General features: G+C 44.3%; 1 protein-coding gene across 1 annotated transcript; it reads left to right on the top strand.

The window, feature by feature from the left end:
• Nucleotides 1–148: 148 nt before the first annotated feature.
• Nucleotides 149–10,533, top strand: LOC133124848 (hemicentin-2-like). The gene is made up of 10 exons (XM_061236385.1): nt 149–376; nt 2,910–2,949; nt 3,620–3,775; nt 4,488–4,634; nt 5,310–5,558; nt 5,884–6,140; nt 7,942–8,092; nt 8,200–8,330; nt 8,514–8,569; nt 9,820–10,533. Exons 1-10 carry the CDS (start codon nt 323–325, stop codon nt 9,884–9,886), a joined length of 1,308 nt encoding a protein of 435 aa, XP_061092369.1. The 5' UTR covers nt 149–322; the 3' UTR covers nt 9,887–10,533.
• Nucleotides 10,534–12,139: the final 1,606 nt, after the last annotated feature.

Below are 12,139 nucleotides of genomic sequence, written 5' to 3' on the forward strand. Positions count from 1 at the left end.
AAAATTTCAGCATCTTCTGAGTGATGGCGTTGAAGTCAAGACTACGTACACATCCTGGGTCGTCATTGTGGTCTTTGCTACTAATAACTATTCATGAACTGCTGCTTCACTTCACTTCCATGAAAATACGCGTATTCGTGCGCGGTGACATATGAAAGGGCTATATTACAATATGCCAGTGTTTATGCTAACTTCTCGATAAATTGATTTATTGTAGCATCTGTGTCTGCATCTCTGTTTTTTATATCCATACGTAGGGTATTCTCTTGCTCTCCTCACCCCCCCCCCCTTTTTTTTTTCCTCGCTGTGGTTGCAATGTTGAATGCTACATTGCTTTCGATTGTACGTCGCAGAATCGTCAGCTCCATCTTTGCTTGTGAGTAAAATGTTCAACGTACATCCAACTTATATTGTATACTGCAGAAAATGTTTTATCGTTTGATGGGCAGGTCAACGTGAGATAAAGGGAGAGGCCTGTTTTAGGAAAAGTTTTGTGATTCTTTTTAGTTTTGTGATGCCTTTCAGTGAAATAACATTGGTGTGTTTCTTTCAACAAATTCCACATTAAAAATGAGTTGACTATTTGAAAATTGAGTGAACCTAGGATGAAACGTCTGTAGTTTTAATTTAGCAGTTATTCTAAACTAAACCGTTCGGCACCTGTGTTCCAAAATGATAGTATATAAACAGAGACACAAGATGCATGAGTGTACTTTGCTGATTTCGTAAAAGCCTTTTCATTTGCATGTCCAAAAACATTTATCTTAACCTTTAAATTGTAATGTGTTCAAATAGGATCATTCGTGAATCCAGCCAATTGTAGTTAAAACAATATAGTAAAGCCAGCTGTATAGTGATAGGCTAGTCTGCTGGCAAAAGGGTCAGCGTGTTTCAACGAGATAAAATGATCAAATGTTTGAACATTTTTGCTGTTTCAACATGCTAATAGCGACAGAAAAGTATTCGTTTTAGTAGGCCTGTTATAAAATGGGCTATTGAAGGAATGAGACAACATTTGCAGTTACGAGTACAGGAAACAAGACAATGCACATTGCGCCAAAAGACAAAACATCTCAGAATTTGTAAAATTGGATTCATAAGGCGGTTTAACAAACACGATATTTAATAATTTCCTGAGTTGTCGTATGATAATAATTCTCGTAGTTAGTTATGGTTGTGTGTGTGTGTGTGTGTGTGTGTGTGAGAGAGAGAGAGAGAGAGAGAGAGAGAGAGAGAGAGAGAGAGAGAGAGAGAGAGAATCTTAATATTATTTATTAATTTATCCCCAGAATGTTTAATATTCTTAATAGGCCTATTTATTTATTCCGATAATCGTAAAGACCGAAATCGTAATTAAAACTGAGGTTTTCACAGCTTTTCCGTGAATGGCGGAAACCTGTACGGTAGGCTACTGCGAAGTAAATGAAAAGTTATTTTTCTTAATTCTATGCTAATCTGTGAACGAGAATATGTATGCTAAATTAAATTAAAATTAACTTCAATTTCTTCGCCGTTAATTTATTTTTATTTTTTTTACCCCTTAGGCTATATTTTTGTGATTTAAGTATAAAATCTTATGCACAATACAAGTGACGATCATAAGACCAATACTTCTAAATACATTATAACAAATAGACAAATAAATGCATAAATAAAGAACATAAGTTCTTAATTAATTGTTGATTTTATATTTGATTATTAAAATATACCCACATATTTATAATTCAGACAATTTTGATTAATGTAAGCAATCAAAATGTTAAAAAGATGGAATGTTAAGCTGAAACAAAGCATCCTACAGCAAAGACTATTATTTATTTATTTATTTATTTATTCAACCATTTATTCATTATACATTACAGTCATGGCATATACAGGCCAAATAATTACTGTCCCAGTGTGTGTCTCTGTTTGTATTTATAGTGCGTGCACACACACACACACACACACACACGACACACACACGCACACCTCAATACCAAAATAAATAAGAAATACTCTGCATTGTTTTATTGTTTCAATTTACATATTTGACTAATTCATATTCAGAAGCAGATTTGTTGAACGTCTTACTCATATAATTATCCGCTCCCTCTGTTGTCTACTTGGCTATTATTTGACACTGATAATTTGTGATTTTTAATATTCTCCACATTAATTGTATTATGTGTAGTATTCATATGACCTGCATATCCTTTGGTGCGACAAACGTCTTTTTGTTTACAAAGATAGTGCTAGTGTTTCAGATGGGTCATTTTGTTTATTTATCGTGCAATATTTGAAGTTGGTCATAACTGTCTTAAATAAGGGCTGATGATAAAATGGCTGCCATGTTGGTCGTAAAAACCTGGGCTGCCATTTTCTCTTCAAAATGCCATTGCATAAAAATATAAATTTAGGTGGGTGCTTGCAATTTTAAATATGAAAATGCCTAGTATTTAGCAGTGTGAATAATGACAATATAAATGTCATATTTTATAGGGTATATTTGGAGAGAAAGAGAGACAGCAAGAGAGAGTGTAAAGTGTTCGTTTTCAATGGCAGATCATTGGTTTCAAAGCGACAGCATGCCTGAGCACCAATTTCCCCCTACCCAGTAAATCAATTAGTGTATATTATTTATGTTGTTAATGTTGCTATTACTAAATAAATAATACTTATAAATACAAAATTAAATATAGAAGAAAAATTCATGTCAATAGGGCTGATTTCTATTTGAATTTGGAAGAGACAGAGAGCCACATTCACCTCACCATCATGTGTGTTAATAAAGTATTCAAATACCAATATACGTTTCACATAATATTCAGCATTTTGTACATGAAGCCCTATGTTATTTTGTTCAGTCAGTATCATCTTCTGTATTCCTGTGTCTTTGAGATCACTTTGCTTCTCATTCTGTCTGACAGGAAATGTCAAATACCCACACCTGTGTTTTCAGCCTCGTTGGTGAGTACACGCGGATAAAGTGAAATACTGAAAGTGTTGATGTTGTTTCTTCTAACAGTTTATAATCGCTGCTGCGAGATAATCTCCTTAAATGTGAACTCAACCAATAGATGCAGAAAAAATCCCGAGTTTTTTGTCAAAGTAAATTCCAGCTTCTTTGTTCAAAACCCACTGTACTCTTACGTGAAAGCCTGATAAACTGTTGTGATGTTATGTTGTTAAACTGTGAAAAGGAAGAACACAACTCGGAAAGCAGCTTGAACTGTCTTCATTATATTGTCCATGGGTGTCAAGCGCGTCTGTTCATTTTGCTCATCGAGTTGTAAAAATCAATTCAATCAGTCGGAAAAATGATTGATTCTGTAGACTCTCAATGGATTCTCTCAATTGATTCTCTGGAATCCTCAAACTTGAAAAATGAGAAAGGAATAAGTGAACCCCAATTTGAAAAAGTTCTCTGCTCTCTGCTGCCGACGCTGTTCTTCCCCCTTGTAGGCCCTCATTCTCTCTCTTTTTTTTTAAATTTCTGTCATGGTATTTATCTCTGCTGACTTCTCTGACCTGTCTCTTTGCTGACACCCCCCCCCCCCCCCCACACCCCTCCCTTACAAATTCACACAAACCTAGGTACAGTTTTGTATTTGTCTCTCTCTCCCCCTTTTTCTCCCAGTGCTGTGCCTGGGCTCAGTAACATGTAAGGAGTTCTACTTTGAGAAGGGCAAGACCGACATCATTTCCTGTGGCACTGCTCCAGGCAGAACTATTGAGTGGATGTATGGTTCACAGCTGATTGTCAAGCAGATTAAAAACGGGCCTCAAGCTAAAGGTGACTACAAACAAAACGAATCAATATCTTACCCAGCTCCCGCAAAAGCCATGGAGTATTACGATCATGATTATGATTGTGATGATGATGATTATTATAATTATTATATATATTTATTTATGTATTATTATTTGTATTATTATTAAAATTTGGCGGCACGGATGGTGCAGTGGGTAGCACTGCCGCCTCACAGCAAGGAGGTCCTGGGTTCGAATCCCCGTCGGCCGGGGCCTCTCTGTGCGGAGTTTGCACGTTCTCCCCGTGTCTGCGTGGGTTTCCTCCGGGTACTCCAGTTTCCTCCCACAGTCCAAAGACATGCAGGTTAGGCTGATTGGAGAGTCTAAATTGCCCGCAGGTATGAGTGTGTGAGTGAATGGTGTGTGTGCCCTGTGATGGACTGGCGACCCGTCCAGGGTGTATTCCTGCCTTTCGCCCAATGTATGCTGGGATAGGCTCCAGCCCCCCTGCGACCCTGTTCAGGATAAGCGGGTTCAGATAATGGATGGATGGATTATTAAAATTTTCAACATCCATGCACCAACACATGAGTAAATTTAAATCTACTGTTTTCAAGTTGTGCCTGACCTGATCTTAAGGCAGAAACGTATCTGTGTTTTACCATTAATGCTTTTGTTGAGGTAGAACACGGTTTTGCTCAATGTAATGGTACATGTGAGGAGTGTGAAGCGGCCTGTTTCTGCCCTGACCTCAGGCCCGGCTCCGATGGCGCAGAGAGCCAGGATGAGTCAGGGCACTTTACGCCTCTCCAGCCCGGAGAACGCCGATGGTGGGAGTTACAGCTGCGTGGATGGACAGACCGGAGGCACGATACAGCTCCACCAGGTGTACATAGTCTCAGGTGAGGCGGCCAGGGGAGCGTGAGTGAGCTCCACAGCTGTAGCCTCAGCCGTCCTCGGGCCGTAGTGACCCCTCTCTCCCGCTCCCTCTCTCCCTCTCTCCCCCGCCCTCTCTCCCGCTCCCTCTCTCCCTCTCTCCCCCGCCCTCTCTCCCGCTCCCTCTCTCCCTCTCTCCCCCGCCCTCTCTCCCGCTCCCTCTCTCACGCTCCCTCTCTCACGCTCCCTCTCTCCCTCTCTCCCGCTCCCTCTCTCCCTCTCTCCCGCTCCCTCTCTCCCTCTCTCCCTCTCTCCCCCGCCCTCTCTCCCGCTCCCTCTCACCCTCTCTCCCCCTCCCTCTCTCCCGCTCCCTCTCTCCCGCTCCCTCTCTCCCTCTCTCCCTCTCTCCCTCTCCCTCTCTCCCTCTCTCCCTCTCTCCCGCTCCCTCTCCCTCTCTCCCGCTCCCTCTCTCCCCCTCCCTCTCTCCCGCTCCCTCTCTCCCTCTCTCCCCCTCCCTCTCTCACGCTCCCTCTCTCCCTCTCTCCCGCTCCCTCTCTCCCTCTCTCCCGCTCCCTCTCTCCCGCTCCCTCTCCCTCTCTCCCGCTCCCTCTCTCCCTCTCTCCCTCTCTCCCGCTCCCTCTCTCCCTCTCTCCCTCTCTCCCCCTCCCTCTCTCCCTCTCTCCCTCTCTCCCGCTCCTCAGCTTTGGCCAGCCCCAGCAGCTTGGTCCTGCAGGGGACCAGGGTGGAGCTGCGCTGCCAGGTTTCGGCCGGCTCCAGTGCCACGCCCGGCCCCAGTGCCACGCCCGTGTGGCTCCAGCCGAACGGGACCGCCGTAGAGACCCCGAAGGACGGCTCGATCACCCTGCAGCCGGTGGAGCTGCACCACGCCGGGGTCTGGGCCTGTCAGGTCAGCCCGGAACGCAAGCTCAGCCTGACAATCACTGTGATAGGTATGTAAAACCTCACGCTTTCATTCGGTGTTCGAGGGATTCCGAACTTTAATCATTTGGCAGGTGTATTTAGCCAAAGAGACTTTAGCAAAAGTACACTTAACAAATTGTACAAACATCCCTAAGAGCTAGAGATGAACAAAGTTTCAAGTCAAATAAGTGCCGCCATCTAGGTACCTGTTCCAATGGCCTTTTTAAATTTATTTCATAGACAGATTGAGATGGTGTCTGAAAAGGTGCTTATTGAGATATTTGCCAGCCGTTGATGCCTGTGCATTTGCCTTCTCGGCTGTATCACACGCGCTTTATCTGCCCTCTCCGTCAGGTCTGAGTTCGACTCCCAAACTCAGCGTGAGTCAGGGGGAGTCTGTCCTCCTGCCCTGCTGGAGTCCCTCCAGCATCCCCAAGGACTGGAACCTCCAGGAGGCGGAGTGGAAGAAGCTCTCTCCGGGCCCTGCCACCCTTCTGTCTCTGGGGGGGGAGAAGGGGAACTTACTTTGGAAGAGCATGGGGGTGAAGGGGTACAGCCTGCAGTTTGAAGACAAAAAACTACCCGGCAACCTCTCCGTGACCCTGAAAAAAGTAAGTTCCTGTCCTCTGAGGCTTGCGCTTTACTCTCACACAGAAACCCGCCTGGTGTTAATTTTCAGCTTTCAGGGCTTGAACCAACAACCTTCCAGATCTCCATCAAGCACCTTCAACCACTAGGCTATAGGCTGCATCTGACTTTAGCCTGAACAGAGTTTCTGGGAGTCAAAGAGGAATCTGATGTACTCAACGTAGGTTTAACTTTGACCGGTTTCCTGTCCAAACTCCATTTCCTCATCCCTTCTTCCTGTTAAAACTCCAGTGTTTACTGGTTTACTCGAAGCACAGTGCTTCTCGGACACGGCGGCAGACCCAGCTGTGGCCTTTCCGCCACCTTGGGCGAGATTGTAGACAGATTGGGAGGGAGATAATGACGTATTTGGCCCCCACTCGCAGACTGACGGTGCCCGAGGTGACCGCTCTTGTCAGCTGGGCGCTAGGACCGGCCCTGCTCAACAGCATCGCAGAAAGACAATCACTCATTTCGCCACAGCTGCAGTAGGCAGCGTACTTGAGTAAGTTCCAGAAACGAAACCAGGAACAGACATGTATAAAGGCAATGCATTTACAAAGAAAATGTATGAATTTATAATCATTTCACGACATTAATTACACCTGTTAATATGTGACCGGTTTTATTACAGTCGGTCATAAGTCGCGAGTGCCAATTTCACATAAATCGCGCTTTTCATTTTTGTCTGTTTTAGCCTTTCATCATAATTTTGTAGAACGATATGTTATCTTTCATAATCTGCTTGTCTTAATGCCTAATTCTGAGTGAAAACATAGTTTTTAAGCTTTTAAACACAAGATGTCAGAGTGAAAGTGACACTGGAGTTGCATTATTGGGAGGCTGGCCAGCTCGTCACCCACATCAGCTGTGTTCCTGGCTACATGTTAATGCATTCGCTTTCATGGTCTATCTGTCTTTATGTCAAGAGTAGCCTAAATGTTCAGACTAAAAATATAGTTTTAAGGGGTTTCGTTAAATGGTAAATGGTTGGCATTTATATAGCGCCTTTATCCAAAGCGCTGTACAATTGATGCTTCTCATTCGCCCATTCATACACACACTCACACACCCACGGCGATTGGCTGCCATGCAAGGCGCCGACCAGCTCGTCAGGAGCATTTGGGGGTTAGGTGTCTTGCTCAGGGACACTTCGACACAGCCCGGACGGGGGATCGAACCGGCAACCCTCCGACTGCCAGATGACTGCTCTAACTGCCTGAGCCATGTCGCCCCATCATTAGCCCAGCCTCACATAACTCTCGCCACAAGACTTTGAAGCCTTTTTAAAAAAATTACATTAAAAAAAATAAAAGCATGGTTTGGTGGCACTCATGTTAAATTAATTCATGTTAAATGAATAATTGTAGATATACATGTTAAATGAATGATTGTAGATATCCATGTTAACTGAATGATTGTAGATACCCATGTTAAATGAATGATTGTAGATATCCATGTTAAATGAATGATTGTAGATATTCATGTTAAATGAATGATTGTAGATATCCATGTTAAATGAATGATTGTAGATACCCATGTTAAATGAATGATTGTAGATATCCATGTTAAATGAATGATTGTAGATATCCATGTTAAATGAATGATTGTAGATACCCATGTTAAATGAATGATTGTAGATATCCATGTTAAATGAATGATTGTAGATATCCATGTTAAATGAATGATTGTAGATACCCATGTTAAATGAATGATTGTAGATATCCATGTTAAATGAATGATTGTAGATACCCATGTTAAATTAATGATTGCCCTATTGTGCAGGTGACTGTGCAGCAGTCTGGACAGTACCAGTGCTTGCTGAAGTTCCAGGACAAAGGCACCGTGAAAGCCCTGGTGACTCTAGAGGTCAAGGGTCAGCCTGGCAATGTCAATGACAATGTCAATGACAATGACAATGGCCCAGGCACTAACGGTGAGGGCTCTCTGCTCCCTATGACCTGAGGATGACCCTGTGTGATGGCTAACGCTGCGGTTAGCGTGCTTCACTGCTCACCCCTGGTGCCATGCTCTTCTCCTCAGGGTTGAACGGCAAAGACGGTCTCCTGGGCTTGAGCCTGTGGGTCTGGCTGGCTATCGGAGTGGGCTGCCTGGTTCTGACCGTGCTCATCTGCATCACCGTGTACCTGACTAAGAGGAACAAGAGAATGAAGGTGGGGAATATTTTGGTTAGGGATTGCCTCTGTGACACCAGAGAGCGTGAGTGAGTGTGTGAGTCAGTGAGTGTGTGACTGAGTGTGTGAGTGAGTGTGTGTGAGAAAGTGAGTTAGAAGCACAGCGAGAGAGAAAGAAAGAAAGAAAGAGAAACAGCAGAGTAACTTTTCTGTACCCTGCAGAGGAGGGCAAGGAAGCTGAGGTCTTTGTCAGCCAGAGACTACTGCAAGTGCAACAGGTAAGGGCCACTTTCACACAGCAACCCTGGCAGGGGCCACTTTCACACAGCAACCCTGGCAGGGGCCACTTCCACACAGCAACCCTGACAGGGGCCACTTCCACACAGTAACCCTGACAGGGGCCACTTATACACAGCAACCCTGACAGGGGCCACTTCCACACAGCAACCCTGACAGGGGCCACTTCCACACAGCAACCCTGACAGGGGCCACTTCCACACAGTAACCCTGACAGGGGCCACTTATACACAGCAACCCTGACAGGGGCCACTTCCACACAGCAACCCTGACAGGGGCCACTTCCACACAGCAACCCTGACAGGGGCCACTTCCACACAGTAACCCTGACAGGGGCCACTTATACACAGCAACCCTGACAGGGGCCACTTCCACACAGTAACCCTGACAGGGGCCACTTATACACAGCAACCCTGACAGGGGCCACTTCCACACAGTAACCCTGACAGGGGCCACTTCCACACAGTAACCCTGACAGGGGCCACTTCCACACAGTAACCCTGACAGGGGCCACTTCCACACAGCAACCCTGACAGGGGCCACTTCCACACAGTAACCCTGACAGGGGCCACTTCCACACAGTAACCCTGACAGGGGCCACTTCCACACAGTAACCCTGACAGGGGCCACTTCCACACAGCAACCCTGACAGGGGCCACTTCCACACAGTAACCCTGACAGGGGCCACTTCCACACAGTAACCCTGACAGGGGCCACTTCCACACAGTAACCCTGACAGGGGCCACTTATACACAGCAACCCTGACAGGGGCCACTTCCACACAGTAACCCTGACAGGGGCCACTTCCACACAGCAACCCTGACAGGGGCCACTTCCACACAGTAACCCTGACAGGGGCCACTTCCACACAGTAACCCTGACAGGGGCCACTTATACACAGCAACCCTGACAGGGGCCACTTCCACACAGTAACCCTGACAGGGGCCACTTCCACACAGCAACCCTGACAGGGGCCACTTCCACACAGTAACCCTGACAGGGGCCACTTATACACAGCAACCCTGACAGGGGCCACTTCCACACAGTAACCCTGACAGGGGCCACTTCCACACAGTAACCCTGACAGGGGCCACTTCCACACAGCAACCCTGGCGTCTGTAATCACCGCTCACGCCATCGCCATTCACAACTGCCTTAACGACACTGAGAGTTTGGCACTGCACTGCAGTCGTAACAGAGTAATTACAGTGTGATGTCTGTGGGTTGTTAGAGGTTCTGTGGGCCGTCCGAACGGAAGACGGAGGGATGCACCGTCTGGGAAGGAAGGCCAGCGCTGAGACGGAGATTTACCCAGCAGAGACGGAGAGGAGATGGGGGCCATACGAATGGGGGGACTATATGCCATTTTATTTCCTCTCTGTTTGTAGTTTTGTTTGTAGTTCCTGACTCCCATGCATTGACAGCTACTGTATGTGTTCAACAAACATATGTGGGTATAAGAGAAGAATTCCTCCAGCACTTGACTATTTTACATCTACCGTACACCCCCCTATTCCTGCAGACAGAATTTCACCTTAAATATGTGCTCCCATCCACTTTATTAATCCCTTTGAAAAATGTGCAAATAATATCCATCCCCCGGGCCTCCTTTTGCTAAGCCTGAGAGATTGTGTGTCTTAAGTCTTGCTTTGTGACTGTTACATTTGGTGCCTGGAACCAATTTAGTTGCCCTTCACTAATGAAGTGAAGGGCATGTTCTATATGAATATGAGATATTATATGAACTATAACTGAGAATGATACAGGGGCCAGGAAGTGCCTTATAATTGGGAGATACTGAAAAAGTTCCTTTCTGTAATTATGCATTTCTACAAAAAAGGAAAATGCTTTATTCTATATGGCCGTTGTGTAATATTATTATGTACAATGTCAGCTTCATGTACATTTATCTCAATAAACACAGCCAATTTAAAATAAAACACAATTCAGTTGTGTCAGCATTGCATATTATATTCGGATTTAAACGTAGGGCCCGTGGCAGGTTCTCAATGAAAACCGCGTTTCTGGATCCGTCTGCATGTCACCATCAGTCTGCAGCCATAACTCCTAACAACAGGTAGCAATAGCCTATTGAGTTAAAGCATAAAAACTAATAAAGAATTCACTCCACCCACAGAAAACATTCTCCAAGGCTGAATCATGCATATTCTGTTGACCCAACTGTCTGCAATTTTCAATAATCTCGCCTACGACAGCTGACAAGCCCACCATGCCTACGGTTTCCTGGGTTATATAACTGCTTTGAGCACCTTTTTCATTTTTTCTTTTTTTTCCCACCATGTGAAGAAGGCCTACACTAAATCCTATATCAAGAAATAAATGGTGTTTTGTATTATTTTTACTTTCGTGGTTTTGCAGTGCCTCTTTTTTGAAGTGCATAGCTGTTTCCAGCAGCAATTAATTCAAGCTTTATGCACAAATTTAAAGCTTTGCCTATTCAAAAGCAAAATCAGTTGTATTCACTGGTTGTCTTCTAAAGTGGAAAGCACTATAACAAATCAATGGATTTTTATTCATGTTCATTTCATTATAAAATACCATTTTTTGCCTTTCGAAAGCTTTGCTTTTTTTTGTTTTCCCATAGGAAAGCCTGGTTGGGGTTGTTGTCCTTTGCTTTAAGGACAAATGCTGAGACTCCATTTAATGTTTCCTTACCAACCTCATGTACAGGTATTTTTATTTTATTTTAACCTTAACTAATTTGGTGGACCTTTTTTGTCCAAATCAACAACCAATTCCAACACCTCCAAGGATGTCACCAGCCCCTGTGCAGGACTCCACAGCACTACCTGTGCCAGACACCACAACACTACACAGACTATGTTTCCTGCCAAACTGATTCCGCCTCTACACAGAAAGTGAAATGAAATACTCACACAAGGTGCCCCTACTGTCAGTACATGCATGAATAATATAATATTACCAAAAAACCAAAATGAGTCTAAGTCAAATAGATAAATAAAGAATACTCTAATTTTAGCTGTTATAATAAATCTTGAGTCTGCTACAGTATAAATAAGAATGATATCAACAAGGTTATGCACGAAGTTGTTATTGCTGCTTAACCCTTTTCTGGCCTCATACCCATTGTCAGGTGTGTGCCCATCCAGACGCGCACACACACATACAAACACACACACAAACTGGTGCAGGGGGTTGCACGCAGGTGTGTGAACAGAAATGTGTTTTTTTGTGAAACACATGCAGACTCATATTCTACCACAGACAGCCATGCACCTTCACACATATACATAATAAAACTTGGATTTAATTTTCTGTTAGGGATTTAAGGTACTTTAAAACTAGTTTTTGCTATTTTAGCAGACTGAAAATGACCTTGCCGTACCATCCTCACTAAAAGTAAAGGCTCAATTATTTCCTGGCTAATAATAAAACAAGGAAGGACCTGCAATTATCCTGCGGTTCATTGAAATTAAACCAACGTACCTTTTACCTGAATGTGTAAGCTGTCTCTGCTTCTGTCTGTGGAGGAGGTTTATTTAATATATAGTGTGAGTCTGTTCCCTCTA

This window comes from Conger conger, chromosome 1, assembly GCF_963514075.1.
Source record: "Conger conger chromosome 1, fConCon1.1, whole genome shotgun sequence".
Classification (NCBI taxonomy): domain Eukaryota; kingdom Metazoa; phylum Chordata; class Actinopteri; order Anguilliformes; family Congridae; genus Conger; species Conger conger.

Excerpts from the sequence above, each read along its gene's own strand:
- LOC133124848 (XM_061236385.1), top strand. The coding sequence starts at position 323 with ATGCTACATTGCTTTCGATTGTACGTCGCAGAATCGTCAGCTCCATCT. Across the intron at positions 5,559-5,883 it reads CCTGACAATCACTGTGATAG|GTCTGAGTTCGACTCCCAAA; the intron begins GTATGTAAAACC and ends CCTCTCCGTCAG. Across the intron at positions 8,331-8,513 it reads AGAGGAACAAGAGAATGAAG|AGGAGGGCAAGGAAGCTGAG; the intron begins GTGGGGAATATT and ends TGTACCCTGCAG.